We start from the raw sequence: 17295 nt of genomic DNA, 5'->3' as shown, positions 1-17295 counted from the left end.
TTTACGTGCTTGCTCTTCTTTCGGTCAGCGAGTCGTATCGGTATAAATCGGTACAATCTTTTTCTCATTGATGTAGACATTGATGGAAATGTCATTCAAAGTTTCGAATTTCTTAATTTGTCTCAACGTCATTGGAAATTCGACGCCTGGGAGATTTAGAACTGATGTACTCGTATAATGCGGATACAAGGTTTTTCGGTGCATTTCTTTGAATCGTGTAGAGCGGCGACAACAAACTATGCTCATTGTCTACGGTTTGCATGTTGATTACCGCTCTCTTTAACGTAATTTCTCGCGGGAATTTGATATGACATCCTATGTGCAGAGGATTGTGCTTGTTTGCGTTCCTGAAACTTTTCTAGCGATGATAGGGTAGGGTCGACGTATTACTCGCGCAAATCGGTGCATTGATATAGTTCAAAGTTCTGGGTGGCGATACTCTTATTCGCGCATTTATCACCCGCCACGAACTCACCATTGAAAACAGTGTTTATTTTTACAGAGTCATATCGCTATACTCTGCACGCGTTCGAGCACAATTTCGCTTGCATCTTCGAGGAATCGATGAGGCTCGATATGTGTAGAGTTTTTTTTCACCGCGCCAATCAGAATATGGCTTTTGAATGCTGTTTCGATTTCGTGCCAACGGAGTCCGTATCCCATGCACGAATCTTCCACTCACAGATTCCTTCAGATTTCTTCAGATTCTCGAGCCGCGCGATACATGCTATCAATGATTGTCTATTATCGAGATCAATAATCGCGTGCGTTTGATACGGCTCTGCTCCTCTAAAGATTCGATAAACTCGTCGTTGTTCCCATGCGTTGTACTTGTATGTACTACTAAGCAGGGTAGCTTGCTCGATTGAATCACGCTCCATGTTGTCATTTGCGCTATCGCATTGATTAATGACGCGATGTGCTTAAATCATGTTATTTTTATATCATTGTGTATGCTATTTTTGTTGATAATGTCATCGCTCCGACATCTCATGCCTTTGAAAAAAAATTACATTACGCTAACAAAGCAGCTGTATATTATTATTGTGCACTATTTGGCAACATCGCATCTCAATTATATCACATTATATGGTAACGTTATTATCTGGTAATGTTGCATTTGTATCAAATTACATTAATGATCGTCATTCTTGAAAAAATCTTAAATTACGCCAACAAAGCAATTATATATTAACAGATATTGCACTATGTCGCATCTCAATTATATCACATTATAGTATGTACTATTTGGCAACATCGCATTTGTCATATTACATTAATCATTGTCATCACGAAGTATGTCAAATGTCTTTGAAAAAATTTCTTATATTACTCTGACACAGTCATATTAAAATTTACAAATTGGTAGACGATGAATTTGTGATGTCAGATTATATTAATATTATCACTCGACGTGTCTAAAATCTTTTATCATAAAAATCTGACGCTTGCATTTTTGATGTCATTGACCGGAAATGGTTATATAAATATCCACAATTTTTTACGCAATCAGTCTGATTTACCATAAGTGTACATCGCTCCCGAACTTAATTAGTAATCGGGAACTCGGTTTCCACAATCCGTTAATTCTTGATATTACTTATTGCCCGATCCTGAGATCAGATAATGGTGGTATTGAAAAAAGTGCCAATTATTTTATATCAAAAATTAGTACGTGTCATGGATTTCTTCATCACTCATCCAGTTCATGAATATGATACGACGTGTTGTCCCAAGTTTGAGGGATTCCGATAGTGTTGTGGATTCATACGTTTAACATGAGTCGAGCAAGTAAGTATTTTATTTATATTTGTTTGTAAACAATTTTTCTTTATAGATGGCTTATTCGTTTGTTCTTCTCCATTATATTCGTCTTCACATGCACTTTGAGAGGATGACGACATTACATTTATATTGGAGCGGAAGAGTAATTAAAATTAAATATAACAGGATAAAAATACATATATGTAAAAAATAAATAAATAAATATAGATTAACTTAACTTAGCAGATTAACTTAACTTAACTTTATTCTTTTTCTTCTCTTCTTCCAACCTCAGTGGCATTAGGTTACATCGCGCGCGACCATAGCGTTACTGCGATTTAAGATCTTCACTTAATTGAGAACAGGGTTCGTAAGGGGGACAAAGATGATAAGTATTAATGGTAAGTATAGTATAAATAAATACAAATAACCGCGGATATTTTTTAGATGACCCAATATAATATAGGTATTAAATAAATAAATAAAATATTTTCCGTGAGAGAAGAGGTTAGTGACGTATAAGAGGAAAAAATGGTATGTATTAATAGTAAGTATATACGGTAAGTATATAGCGCGCGATGGGGACCGTACCTGGACAGTGGTGAGAACTAATAACAGATCGCGCCTGGCAACTGCGATAGGGACTGGCAGCAGACCGTGTCCGGAGGCGGCGAAAGAGACCGGTGGCGGGACATCCTCCTCCCCTGTCCTCATGACGTAATCCTCCTCGCTCAGTGACATCATCCACTGTGAGGTCATTTTCTTTCCCCGTCCTCCGCGACATCATTCCCTCGCACTATGACATCATCCCCTTTCTCCGCCCATGACGTCATTTCCCTCGCCTAGTGACGTCACCCCCTCCCCTCCCGCGGATCTTCCCATCACCCCACTCGGAGCTCCTGAATTAGAACCCTCCTTATTACTCTACTTATTGATTTTTATATATATATATATATATATATATATATATATATATATATATACATATACGAGGGCGGTCCGATAAGTACTTAGCCTCAACGCCCGATGGAGCCACTATCGCAAGAGAAATTTACTAACGTGTAGTACATTCTCGTAGACGGCTACTCAAAATTTTAGCCGAATCGGACTCGTAGTTTTGTTTTGACCGCGTGTGGAAGCGGGCGTGTCCGCGGATTTTAGAAAAATGGAAAAAGAGCAATATCGGTCGGTGATTCGACAAATTGGTCGAATTGGGCTACGAGCTGCTGCCCCATCCACCGTATTCTCCAGATTTGGCCCCGTGCGACTTCTTTTTGTTTCCAAACTTGAAAAAGTCACTCGCCGGGCAGAAATTTCAGTCGAACGAGGAGGTCATCACTGCCACGGAGGCCTACTTTGCAGACCTCGAGAAAACGTACTTTTTAGACGGGTTAAAGAAGTTGGAGCATCGGTGGGTCAAGTGTATTGAGCTAAAAGGAGACTATGTTGAGAAATAAATCGCCACTTTTCCAAAATTTTCATTTTTCTTTTAGAGGCTAAGTACTTATCGGACCGCCCTCGTATATATATATACACATACATACAATATATATATATATATATATTTATATATATATATTATATATACACGAAAAAAAAATTTCGGCTGTAGCAGGCAGAGATATTCAGTTAGTTGAGTTTCAGTTAGAGCAACATGTAGCCTGTTCTCACTAAGTGAAGCGCTGTTTACATTAATAAATACTTTTGATTAGAAGAACCGAAATTTTCTGTCTCAAGTATGTTGCCATCATAGCGAACCATTCGATTACTTGCACAGAGTGCGCGAAATGAGGTGTAATGAATTGTGACAAGAAATAATCTCTTTGTTACTACAAATGAAAAGATCTGACAGACGAATCCGGCTAGTTTGGCTAGAGCACTAGAAACGTAGGTATTCGCGTCACTATTTTTATTTCTTTTCCCACTCCTTGCTCTGTCCCCATTCCATCACTGAGCTGTGATGGGTTATGATCATTACAGGTTATGATTTGTATTTGCTGCTTGAAATTTTGTAGTTTTCATTCCATTTTTGCTCTCAAAATCAGTTGAGTATCTATCGTAATATTAGTGCAGGACCTGAAGAATATCTGGCGTTCAGGTTATTTCTAGATAAGGTGTCAAATATATATGTCAATTTGAAGAAAAGGATTAAAATTTCTCATCTGCGAGGAAGTGTAATGTTTATTCACAAGTCATGTATTTATTTTACAACAATACAGCAAGTCTTTTACGCTAAAACGGAATAATTGTAACATCAAAAATACGTTGTTTCTTGAAAAAAATATCAAGGTAATTATCTTTTTGTCTGAATCGTTTATAATCATTTACATGAAACGCTTCAATTCTTAAAGTGTTAAATGTTATTTCGTGTAGTTGCTTGTTTAGTTACTTTTTAACAAACGAGACGTAAAATGTAAGATTTTTGTATATGATGTAACTATTTTTGAGTTATCACGTTCTATAACATCGTTAAACTGAAAAATCTGGTAACTATACATTGAAATGAATGTAGAGAGAGCAATCTGTGCATAAAAAATTACAAATTTAATTTAGATTAGTAATGCTTATGCAGTTTGCACTTTACGTTTTTATCAATCAAATTTTTCTATGATTTTTGTTTATATTTAATCTACTGATATATATCTATAAACATGTATACTTTAACTCATTTTAGAGCCATGGAGATCGAGAAAATAGTGTTCAGTCAGTTTCCGAAGACAGCATTTTGTTAATGTTGGCAGAAAATCAGTCTCTGAAGCAGCAGTTGGAGAGAATGCACATAATAGTAAAATACTATGCTCATTACCCAGTAGTTGCCGAATACCTACAGAAATATAATGTTCAATAAATCAATCAATATTGACTTAAAATATTTGTATTGCTGCGTGCATTTATATTATATTAAAGATATTTATGTGACATTTGAAACAGTGCAGTGTTTGTATGATCGGTATTTTTTCCTCTCATGCTTTCCTTTTAGGCAACATAGTTGACACAAATATCATTCTATCTTTTTTATTCATTGAATATCAAAAAGGATAGAATAATATTTGTGTGTCGCCTAAAAGGAAAGTAGCCATAGTCGAGTCTTATATTTGAAACTTCCTTAAATATAGTCTTAAGATATTATAAGTCAATCAGAGGGCTGTATTAACATCTTAAGACATTACTTAAGACAATCTTAAAATATAAAAAAAATGTACTATGAATATCGCCTTATAACTGTTTTTATCATAAATTGTAAAAATTATTTTCCCAAGCTCATATGTAACTAACTACAATCAGAATTTTATTGGATATATGTAATAAATCGAATTGCAATTATTAAACATTATTTATTTATTAGGAGTACAAATTAGTTCGATTCATTTTTTGTGTTCAAAAATGCATTTATTTCAAAACAAAATGAATGAACAGATTAATTAAAGTATTGTCCATCGCTGGCTACTACTTTTCCCCATCTCTCAGGCAATTTTCGAATTCCATCTCGAAAAAATGACTCGTCTTTGGAGGCGATCCAATTTTGCAGCCAATTTTCGATTTCTACGAAAGAAGTGAACCGATGACTTGCCAAATCGTGCTGCATCCTTCGGAACAACCAGTAATCAGAAGGAGCAATGTCCGAAGAATACGGCGGGTGCGGTAAAACATCCCATTTGAGCGTTTCCAAATATTTTTTTACGACTTTAGCGACATGAGGCCGAGCGTTGTCATGAAGAAAAATAACTTTATCATGTCTTTGCTCGTATTCCGGCCGTTTTTCTCGCAATGCACGGCTCAAACGAATCAATTATAGCCGATACCGATCGCTCGAAATGGAATCGCCAGGTTTCAGTAGCTCATAATAAACAACACCCTTTTGGTCCCACCAGATACAGAGCATGATTTTCGAACCATGAATGTTCGGCTTTGGTGTTGATGTTGAGGTCGATGGCAACGATTGACCGGGCTTAGCGTAATATTTTTTCTTCTTGGGGTTGTCGAAGAATATCCACTTCTCATCTTCAGTCACAATCCGATGCAAAAAACCTTTTCTTTGTTGTCTTTGAATCAGCTGTTCGCAAGTTAAAAATCGCCTTTCAACGTCTCTCGGTTTGAGTTCATAAGGCACCCAATTCTCCTTGTTTTTGAATTATTCCCATAGCTCTCAATCGTGCAGAAACGGCTTGTTGAGTTACTCCCAATGATTCTGCAAGCTCCTCTTGCGTTTGACTCTGATCTTCTTCGAGTAATGCCTCTAATTCTTTGTCTTCGAATTTTTTTGGCTCTCCAGAGCGAGGCTTGTCTTCAACGCTGAAATCTCCTTGAAACGTCGAAACCATTCCCTACATGATTTATCAGTTGGAGCAGTGTCACCGTAAACTTCGACAAGCATTCGATGGGCTTCAGCTACACTTTTCTTCCAATTAAAGCAAAAAATTAGAACCTCCCGCAAATGCTGCTTTGTTAATATAAAATTCGACATTTCAAACACAGTAAAAATCAAGGTTTTTGTATGAAACTCAAAGCGATATAAACTGAATATTATTAGCAGATGTCTAACCTCTTTGAAAACGCCAAAATCAGTTGTCACTATGAACCATTCACAACAGCCGGAGCCAGCTTTTGGAAAATTAACCAAACTAATTTGTACTCCCAATATTATATGTAATACTTTTAAACATTTTAATGAAAAACTTCAACAATAATATATGTATAATGTAAGTAAACTGAAAAGAACTTAAAAGCTTTAAAAAATTTTTTATAGAACATTTTTTATATTAATATAATAAAATATGAATATAAATTTTTTATATCTAAAAAAAATTTATATTAATATTTTAAAATGTAACAATTTCTTATTTTGAGATTAGAGTATCGATCGAGTATATATAACTTTTTCTCTAGAACGTGTAACGTGAAAAGTAAAAACAAGTAAAAATTTTGTGTATATATACATATATATATATATATATTGATATATATATATATATATATATGTATATATATATATATGTACATGCATGATATATAAAAATTTCCGCTTTAGGGAAAAAGTTACATAATCGCTATCTAAAAAATATTTTAGCTTTCCCCTTAAGCTTTTGATTGTTTCAAACTAGCGGGTCCATAAATATTTTTCCGTTTCCTACTATTTTCTGAAAAATTCTTGGTACAGTACCGAATATTTATAAAATGTCTCACAATTTTTGTTTTCACATCGCTACAATTTGGAAACACAATATTGGTGTATTTTATCACATGTTCGATAAAAGTGAAAATTTCGTATCTCAAAATATGATCCCTATAAGTTTTGAACACACAATGTAGTATTACGCAAAATGTTTCTAAACACGGCTCTTTTAGGCCACCATAGTTTAGTGCATTGGTATACAGTTTCGCTTTTCGAATGAAATCATTAACACATTAAATTTTTTTGCAACACAAATGCTATGCAATGTTCGCAAATGTGCTTCATAACAGCATTTGTAGTACAACCGGCTAAATAAAATAAACATTTTGTATCATAGTTAGAAAAGTGCTGATTTCGTTGAAAGAAAACGTATAAATTTTAATTTCATAGATACACAAAATATTTGTCTTGTTGCAGAATGAAGTGATCAGAGATGCTTTTTCACAATTGGATTTTTTTTTAGACTTACAAAAATCGAGTAAAAAATTGTCGAATCATTACAATAACTTATACTTAACACTCGATACGAATTGAGATACATTACCCTGGTAAAAATTACAAACAGAATAGTTTAGAAACAGATAAAATTTCTATTGATTTCTAACTGTCAGCAGTCAGCTTTGTCTGTAATATGAAATTATTAATGCTAATTCGTATCTGTTTGTAACTGCAAAGCTGCTGCAACTGCTAATACAGAGCTGCAGATAATATATCATCACTTTGATAGACTGCATCCTATCAGAATCTGTCGGCATCTTATCGTACTCTTATGATTGCATCTAAAAGCAAATACGTATAGAAATCGTAACAGCATCCATGCGTGTTTTATACGCAGAAATTTTCATTTCTGCATCCACCTGCAAATACATTTGCTAATCCCAACGGTTTTTGTCTGTGCATTATTTGCTACGATTTCTATCTGTATCTATCTGCAATTGCGTCTGAAAATCCCAACCGTTTCTGTCCGTGTTCTATACGCTACAATTTTTGTCTACGTCTATCTGCAATCGCGTTTGAAAGTCCCAACTTTTTCTGTCCGTGCTCTGTATTCAAAGATTCTTTTCCGTCTCTACCTGCAATCGCGTATGAGAATCTACGGTTTCTGTTCGTGTTCTATACGTTACGATTTCTGTTTGCATCTCAAATATATACGAAAAATGTGCCAAAATGACGTTTTTTTACGATGTTCGTGTTTTTTACGATTCCTATATTTACATTTATTATAAAAATATACTATCCGTATATTGTATTATTTATTATATTTATTTAATTTTTTTTAATTCCGATCTGTATATTATATTTATTTTTCTATATTTACACATTTATATATTTATTTGTACATACTTATTTTTCTATTTACGTTCTTTTTATTTATTTATTTACATATTTATTTACATATTCATTTATTAGGTGTTGGAATTAATTCGTAGCGTTTTTAATGAAAGAATGTTATTTATTTCACATGAGCATTAAAAAATACATTAATGAAAGTACTTCCCATCACTTGTAAAACGCTACGAATTAATTCCAACACCTAATACATTTTCATATACTATATTTACATATTACACATTTTTATTTATATATTTATTATTAATTTATATATTTCCTTATTTATTTACATATTTATTTATTTATATATTTACAAGGCATCATCAAAGAAATAATACCGTAAACAGAGAAACATAGAAACGTAACACATTTCGTAAAACATAAACTCATAAAACAACCACATCAAACAATGCAACAAACAATACCCGCTTACATATTAAATATGTTAGGAATACATACATACGTTGCTTCCGAGAGTTTTACTAATAACATTTTCTCTTGAATATGATTTTTAGAAATTCTAACAATCTCTTCGTGTAACTAAGTACCTTAAAAATATGAGGTACATTAAATACATTTTCGGCTCATCATCTTTCGTACATCGATATAACATTTGTCATCGATGTTATGTATTGAAATTATTTCAGCGCATTCATCATGCATTTTGTGCAATCATTTGTTTTTTTATAGACACTAATATGAAAATAATTGTGTTTGTAATTACATTTTTCATATATAACACTGTTGTCAGTACATCGACTCAGATCCAACAGAACTGTTTCACCGACAATTTTATTTCTTGAACTATATTTTCGTTGCAAATAGATCTTCGCAATACTGTTTGCAGACTTCAAAGTTATGATTAGTTTTTTGTCATTTCCACAAATTTCGTAGCAGATACCTATAGCAAATTTGATCTACATCCTTTGGCCCACTTACTTGTTGCTTCAAGTGAAAGTTTGTACTTTCAAAAGTAAAATTGCCCATAATGGTTCATACATTCTTACAGATCTCACAACATGACGCAGAATGTGAATATTGAAAGTCACACATTCTTCTCCATAAAATAATTCAAATTCTGCGATGAAACGAAGAAGATCTCACATTTTTTTAGTTCTTCTGTGCTAATACTGTCTTGCAGTAACAAAAATAAATTCTTGTTAATAAGGCTAAATGTTTGTGGATGTCAGGTTGTATTATATTATCAAAACAATGTATTATCAAAGCAAGCAGTAAAACAATGTCTATGAAAGCCACTCCAAAGCTTTCCATTTACATTTATCAGTCAAGTAGCTTTTGGTAGTCGCTGAATTTTTTTAATTGGAGTAATGTTTGTTAATAGGTTATTTACTTCGACTCGTTGAGCTTTACTTAAATAAATTGGAGAACCTTGAGAGGTGCAACTATCTCCGATTTATTTTGCTACTCTCAATACAATCCCATGCATAAATTCATATAGAAATCCCTAGACCGCATTGAATTCCGGAAATTGTAACACAATGATGTCACCCTTTACATCTTTCACACATCTCGACTTTCGCAACGTCGGCTAAATGGCTTTCGAAGGTTGTTTTCAATTTCACAAAATAAATAACAATTCTATGTAAATACTTTCCATGAGCGTAACACTATGAACATCCGTAATAGCCATTATACTGCAATCTATTTTGAATAATAGGCCGGGTCACTGAATCAGCAGAACAGCACATTGCTGCAAATTTAAAAACTATCTGTCTGTCTCCATCGTCAATCATTATGCCTTTTTTATACAATTCTTTAACATCTTGAACGAATTGTTTCAAATACAATGTCATTATCTGTGATGTGGGTTCTTTTTTTTCTACCCATAAAGCGCATAAAAGTACGTGCTTGAAGCGTTGAGATGGGGGCAATTCATTTATATATAATAGAATTGGTCAACTACTTTTTTTAGAACTATTAAAAATAGGCATACTATTAAAAATACCGTGTTGAAATTGTACGTGAGAAGAATTTCTCTTTCGTCAAATAAACATTTTGATTGTAGATTTTGATACAGCTCACTGTCCGAAATATCACTTATTTCATTTCGATTGCACCTGTTATTGCGTTGGCGAATATATTCAAGTATATTTAGACGAATATCTGCATTTTTAAATATCTCCATTAATTGATGGAAATGTTTTTTTTTACATCAACATACAGAAATTTGTTTGGCGATTGAATTGACAATTGATATTGTTTATCACAATTTCTGCATGTTAAAGGTTGGTTTTTAAATTATGATTTATTTACTGGTCCTACCAACGGTGATTTACACAACGTACAAAAAAAGGTGTAAGTTAATCATTTTCCGATGAGTCATATTTTTTTCGTATATTATATTTGCTCATGTGCCAACAATTACTATATTGTGGCTCAGCAAGATATTTCATAAAGTCTATGATTGCCTTTCTGATTTCGTATGAAAGATTAAACCGTATATACATTGCCGAAATCATTTTCATCACGTCTAACAGTAATAATCCAGAAGCTTCAAACTGTCCACTTCGTCGCCAAAATTGTCATCAGGAATATTCGTTGTCAACAAAATCCAGAATATTTTCGTTGTCAGTATTATTGATATTGGAAATATTATTTGCATCAACAGTATACTCCTTGTTATTTATTTCTGATAGTTCTTTAATTTCATTTTCCTCTTCGGCTAAATGTGGATTTTCAATAATTCTATCTAAAAAAAATAAAATCTCAATAAAATAAAAAAAAAATCAAAGGAAATAAAAAATCAAGAATCAAAGAAAATAAATTCTTGTAAAGAGTCAAATGTAATTCAGTAGAGAAAAGTAGCCGATACTGATCATTTTGTTTTTATACAATATTTTTAAAATAAAAGGTAAAAATAAAATTTTAAAAATGTAAGTACAAACCGAAAAGTGTCTTCTATCAGATAATATAAGCAATTTTTATAATACTGTTTGCAATTTTGCAATAATTAATTTTTTCGTAAGGTAAGCAAAAATAAGCATCTGACAAAATGAGCTTCAAAACTGACATAGTAGGCAGTATGCATATTTAAATTCTTTTTATTTTACAAGCATTATCTGTATAAGTACTTACAAGTGAATGTATATAAATAGATTTCCAGAATCTTTTTACTTCATTATAAAACATTTTTATTGAATTATATGCATATTTATTTTATGCTGTTCTCTCTCTCTCTCTCTCTGCAAGATACAAATATGTAATGCAATAATTTTCTAAGAGTTCTTCCATATATGAACGTTTGCCTTCAGCCTCAATAGACACTTATTTGATTCTATAAAACAAAATTATAAAGATTAAGTTAGCTCAGTTTGTTTTACAGACAGGTGTGGCAGTTTACGCTGCACCTCAATTTTAAATTTAAAATCGTATTATGAAAAGACTAAGAGAAAAAATAATATAAATAAAACTGATTTAGGAAACTACAAGCATTTAAAATGACGTAATATTATCAATAATACAGTCATTATTATTTAAATCATGCAATTTGCAAAAGAAATTGCATTCGTAAAAATTTTATATTCGTAGAATTTGATTTTAACTGATTTGATATAGAAACAAGCCACAAATATACAAATTATGAGTTTACTTCTTTAATTAGTTAAACAGATCATGATTTTATTAGTATTAATAAAGTACAATAGTTAGTTTCTGAGAAATAAGAGAGTGTCTTTTTAGGCAACATTCTGACCTATGTCAGTATCGACGATTTTCCTCTATGTTTATATATATATATATATATATATATATATATATATATATCAGTTCTATAATATAGTATTGTATCAAAATTCGATAAGAATACGTATTACATGTTTCGGTTCCTTCATTGAGTCCTCTTCAGATACTCGTTACAATTGTGCAATCAATATATTACTTAAGATGATATTACTTCCAGTTTTTGACCACTGACGGAATATATCCCTCAAGGAATTGGGAAGAATACTCGTATACGATTTACAGGCCGAATATGTGAGATTTCTCATTGTTCTAGAGAATAAGATGATGTTAAATGTTTAAAGCGAGCAATAATTTTATCCGAGTGTAACACTTACCCGTTAGCTGTCAACGTCAAATTCTTATGTGAATAACTTTTTCGGTATGATCGGAACGGTGATGATGTGAAATGAATTCCCGTCAGAAAAATTTCAAGTTAATACATACGGTAATCAAAAATTGGAAGTAATATCGTTTTAAGTAATATGTTGACTGCACAATTATAACGAGTATCTGAAGAAGGCTCAATGAAAAAGCCGAAACATATAATATGTATTCTTATCGAATTTTAATATACTATATTATAAAATTTATATATATATATATATATATATATATATATATATACATACTGAATTACGTTTGACTATTTACGCTCTGCACGTCTCTGTATTGTTTTTTAATTCTAAGAGTCCTGTAACTTTGTTATTTGATATAAATTCTTGTTTTGAATTTAGAATTTAGAATTTAGAATTTTTATTTGTGTAGCGTACTATAAGTTTCTTCCTATTTGCTTTGAATTTCTGCGTCGCCGGAATCATTTACTGGCCGTTTACTTTGCAGGGTATTAATTTTTTATGCTTTCTTTATCCAGGTTTCATGCGTTTCTACATAAGTCTAATCTTCTTGATAGCCAGGATCTAAAAAAAGTTTATATCTTTCTTTGTTTCTTAGTGCTCCTTTATTCGAGGAATCCATAGCTAGAAAAATCTATATATACAAGATATACCAGCTTGATCAAAAAGTTTCCGGAAGAGACCACCAGGTGATGCTCTGAGTCAGCTGATTTGAGTTCTTTTTTTTGGCTAGGTTGCCACATCTATCATTGACATTTCCATCAAATTTTATCGCCATAGCTTGACATTTGTAAAAATTACGCCGTCTTGAGTACATCTACCTCTGCGCGTGTTTTCGATTTTTTACAGTTTTAAAAATGGAGTTGAATTTGCAACAACGAGTTTGTATTAAATTTTGCGTTAAAAATGGATTCAATGGTGCAAAAACCTTGGAAATGTTGGGAAACTGTTTCGGCAGTGATGTTCTAAAGAAAACAACCGTTTACGAGTGGCATGAACGCTTCAGAAGTGGTCGTGAATTCGTCGAGGATAACGAACGCAGTGGCAGGCCGTCGACATCGAAAACCGACGAAAACATCAATAAAGTGAGAGAAATGTTGGCCAATAACCGCAAATTAACTATCAGAGAGCTGACAGAGGACTTAAACATTGCTTATGGATCCGTTCAGGACATTGTAGTTAATGATTTGGGTTTGCGTCGTGTTGCTGCAAAGTTGGTCCCGAAGGAACTGAATTTCATGCAAAAAAGGGACCGCGTTGACATCGCCAAAGACATGATTTCCAAGACTGAATCCGACCCAACATTCATCAAACGCATCATTACTGGAGACGAGACATGGATTTATGAGTACGACACGCAATCCAGACATCAGGCGAGTGAATGGAGAGCTCCAAATGAGCCAAGACCAAAAAAACCACGTCGTTTTCAGTCGAAAAAAAAAACGATGCTCACGGTTTTCATGGATTACAACGGTATTGTACATCACGAATTTTTGTCAGAAGGTCAGACAGTTAATAAGGAGTATTATTTGAGCGTTATGAGACGTTTGCGTGAAGCAATTCGCCAAAAAAGAAAGGATTTGTGGGTAAACAATTCGCAATTTTGCACCATGATAACGCACCGTCGCACAGTGCCATCATTATCCGTGAATTTTTGGTCAAGAACGAAACGAATACCATCCAACAGTCATCGAATTCACCCGATATGGCTCCCTGCGATTTTTTTCTGTTCGATCGAGTCAAAAAACCACTGCGGGGAACGCGTTTTAACAGCCGAAAGGAGGTAATGGAAAAATCGAAGACGGCTCTGATGGCTATACCAATAATAGAGTTCCAGAAATGTTTCGAGAGCTGGATCAAGCGCTGGCATAAGTGCGTTGCAGTCGCTGGAGAGTACTTTGAAGAGGACAATATCATTTTTGATGAATAAACTTGTATTTTGAATTTTCTGAATGAATTCCGGAAACTTTTTGATCAAGCTAGTATTACGAGAGAAAGAAATACATGCATTCTGTATTATTATACATAAAATATTACTATTTAATAAAATTATATAGAATACATAGACTTACATTTTATAATTTATTATTTTCAAAACAGATGCAATATTTTTATGCGATGGATTTTTGCAATTAGTAATATATAATTTCTATGTGTATTTGCTACGTAAATTAACGATAATAGATAAATATATCCCAAACTGTCGACGTACATATATTGACAGTTGAAATATATATTTCAATTATTTTCATATCGTTTTCATATCGAGAAATTACTTGCATAATGATCGAGAAATATCACGATCGTTACATATCGTTACATATACATAAATGTCGTGAAAATAAATCGCAAAGGAAATTGCGGGTAGTGTATGTACGTGAAAAAAATGTTCGCATATATGAAATTCGATACCAAATGCAAACCGCACTCGAACTATCGTTGAAACGTCTAAAATCGAGCATTTTGATGAAAATATATGGGTGAAAAATAAATATTATAAAGTGCAATGCGGAGAACAAAAATGCAAGGGAGTTATCATCTTTGTTGAAAGTACGTAAAATTCATATTTACTTAATATACTCGATATATATATATATATATATATATATATATATCTCGAGTATGAAATATGAATTTTATATATATATATATATATATATATATATATATATATATATATATTGGGTCATTTAAAAAGTATCCGCGGTACTTTGTCACTAGATATATGATCATCAACACACATCTAGTGACAAAAAACCGCGGATACTTTTTAGATGACCCTATATATATATATATATATATATATATATATACAGGGGAATTCAAAATTCCCGCATCCGGAGTACAAGACGTTTTATATTAAAACAAATAACTTTTTCTTTTAACAAAATTGTGTCCGACAAGTAGTTTTTGCAATAGAGCAGGTTGAAGTTAACGAATAAGTATTTTTGTCTACATGGCGCTCAGGGTCGGCGCGCGCTCCTTACTCGCGTGTACCTCGGCTATCATTCAACAATAACATTTGAAGATTCAAATATGGTTTTATTATAAATTAGTTTATGACATCATAATACAGTCTTAAATAATAAATAATAATAATAATAATTGCTTTCGTTACTTACATAATAAATGATTAAAAGAATTATCTCTGATGCCGTCGCACTATTTGAAAATGTATACATATGAATAACAATACGTTTTGCGAGCCGAGCGTTCTAATCGCACAATTGCGTATGATAAATATTATTAAACTTAAAGAATAGCACACTAATTAAGCGAATGCATAACTCTCAAATGCTGACAAACTGATCTATTTTGAAATAGTGATTAGAAATAAAATATTCGAGGTAAGGCATTAATACATTAAGCGTTAATTCTTTCTTTATCCTTTATGATAAAAAAATCAATTAAAATTATTAATTTTTACGTTAATTTTAATAACACATTTAACAATACATTTTAATAATAATTAAGTTTCAATAATACATTTAGCAATACAAATTTTTTCAATGTTTATTACATTTTAAAAGTCAATTGTGCCGCCAGCATTAGCATGATCCAAAGTACATTACGAGGAGGTTGCACGATCGAACTTGTACCTCGTGTGTGTGTACGTGTGCGTGTGCGTGTGCGTGTGCGTGGGTATGTGCACAAAATAATCTAGAGGGTTCAAATCAGGAAATCTTGCTGGGCATGTGATAGATTCACTCTATCAATCCATGAATTTTGAAATTGTGTATCTAGATAATGTCTAACACGCCTACTGTTGTGAGGTGGTCCATCATATTGAAATCAAATATTTTGGCGAATATTCAATGGCAAATCCTCCAAAACATCTAGTAAATTATCTCATAAAAAATCAGTGTAATCGTCACCCCTCATTCTGTTTGGAAGTACACATGGTCCACAATTATTTGATCTCCTATAATTCCGGTTTAAATAATTAACTTCCATCGAATTTAAAAGCTTTATTCTCTGATTAGAAGGGATTTTCTTCTGTCCAATAATGCAAATTATGTGCGTTAAATAATCCCTCTCGAGTAAACAAAGACTCGTCGGAGAATAAAATTCGGGTACAGAATGTATTGTCTTCAGATTGTTACTAAGATCGGAAGCTATATTCATGTGCTATATTCTACGCTATATTCATGTATGTTATTAAGATAACACTAAACAAACATTACCTGTAGAAAGTGCATAAACGTATATTACAATGGAGTGACGAATATTGCAATATAATCCTCATTCTTGGGCAATGCAACAATCAAGCTAGTGTTGCTGCTAGATGATATGCTGAAATTTATCCGCATAGGCGTCACCCAGATAGGATCGTCATCAGAAGAGCAAAAATTCGATTACGCGAAACAGGAACTGTAACCGTTTATCGCTAAGACATTGGACGTGAACTAAATATGCGAAGGATTCGTGAAGAGGAAGAAATTTATTCTAAAAATCGAAAAAGATCCAAGAAGAAGTATTCGTTCTATATACAATCAAATGAGGATATTATACTCAAAAGTCCAGCGCGTTTTAAGAGATGAAGGTATGCATCTATATTATTTTACACCAGTACAACATCTTCGAAAAGGCAACGCTGAACGTCGTCTGGAATTTTGTCGGTGGTTATTGCTTCACAACAATAGAGACATAAGAGAAAGAAGCTTCCAAGTTCAATGGAAGTTAAATATTTGGGCCGGAATTATAGGAGATCAAATAATTGGACCATGTGTTCCAAACAGAATGAGGGGTGACGATTACACTGATTTTTTACGAGATAATTTGCCAGATCTTTTGGAAGATTTGCCGTTGAATATTCGCCAAAATATTTGGTTTCAACATAATAGAGCACCACCTCACAACAGTAGGCGTGTTAGACATTATTTAGATACACAATTTCAAAATTCTTGGATTGATAGAGGTGGACCTATCGCA

General features: G+C 32.9%; 3 protein-coding genes and 1 pseudogene across 7 annotated transcripts in view; 2 read left to right on the top strand and 2 right to left on the bottom strand.

Annotated features, from left to right (window-relative positions):
- LOC105148622 (uncharacterized) overlaps positions 1-17295 on the bottom strand; it is a 108630-nt gene that overhangs the window by 52956 nt on the left and 38379 nt on the right. The window lies entirely within an intron of this gene.
- LOC147909394 (uncharacterized) lies at positions 2751-5093 on the top strand. Of its 3 annotated transcripts, XR_015545436.1 has the most exons (4): positions 2751-3175; positions 3258-3651; positions 3833-4053; positions 4439-5093. XR_015545436.1 is itself a non-coding variant. In XM_087407128.1 (2 exons), the coding sequence occupies exons 1-2, from the start codon at positions 2930-2932 to the stop codon at positions 4610-4612; spliced, it is 420 nt and encodes a 139-aa protein (XP_087263254.1). In that variant the 5' UTR covers positions 2751-2929; the 3' UTR covers positions 4613-5093. The 3 variants fall into 3 exon arrangements, 1 of the variants encoding a protein (XP_087263254.1); XR_015545437.1 differs by lacking the exon at positions 3833-4053; XM_087407128.1 differs by lacking the exons at positions 3258-3651; positions 3833-4053.
- On the bottom strand, positions 7220-10809 carry LOC147909393 (uncharacterized; annotated as a pseudogene).
- LOC147909392 (histone-lysine N-methyltransferase SETMAR-like) lies at positions 13221-14357 on the top strand. Its single transcript, XM_087407209.1, has one exon. It carries the CDS (start codon positions 13221-13223, stop codon positions 14148-14150), a length of 930 nt encoding a protein of 309 aa, XP_087263335.1. The 3' UTR covers positions 14151-14357.

This window comes from Acromyrmex echinatior, chromosome 6, assembly GCF_024713525.1.
Source record: "Acromyrmex echinatior isolate Ae372 chromosome 6, ASM2471352v2, whole genome shotgun sequence".
Taxonomy (NCBI): Eukaryota; Metazoa; Arthropoda; class Insecta; order Hymenoptera; family Formicidae; genus Acromyrmex; species Acromyrmex echinatior.
This window is presented reverse-complemented; position numbering and strand designations above follow the sequence as displayed.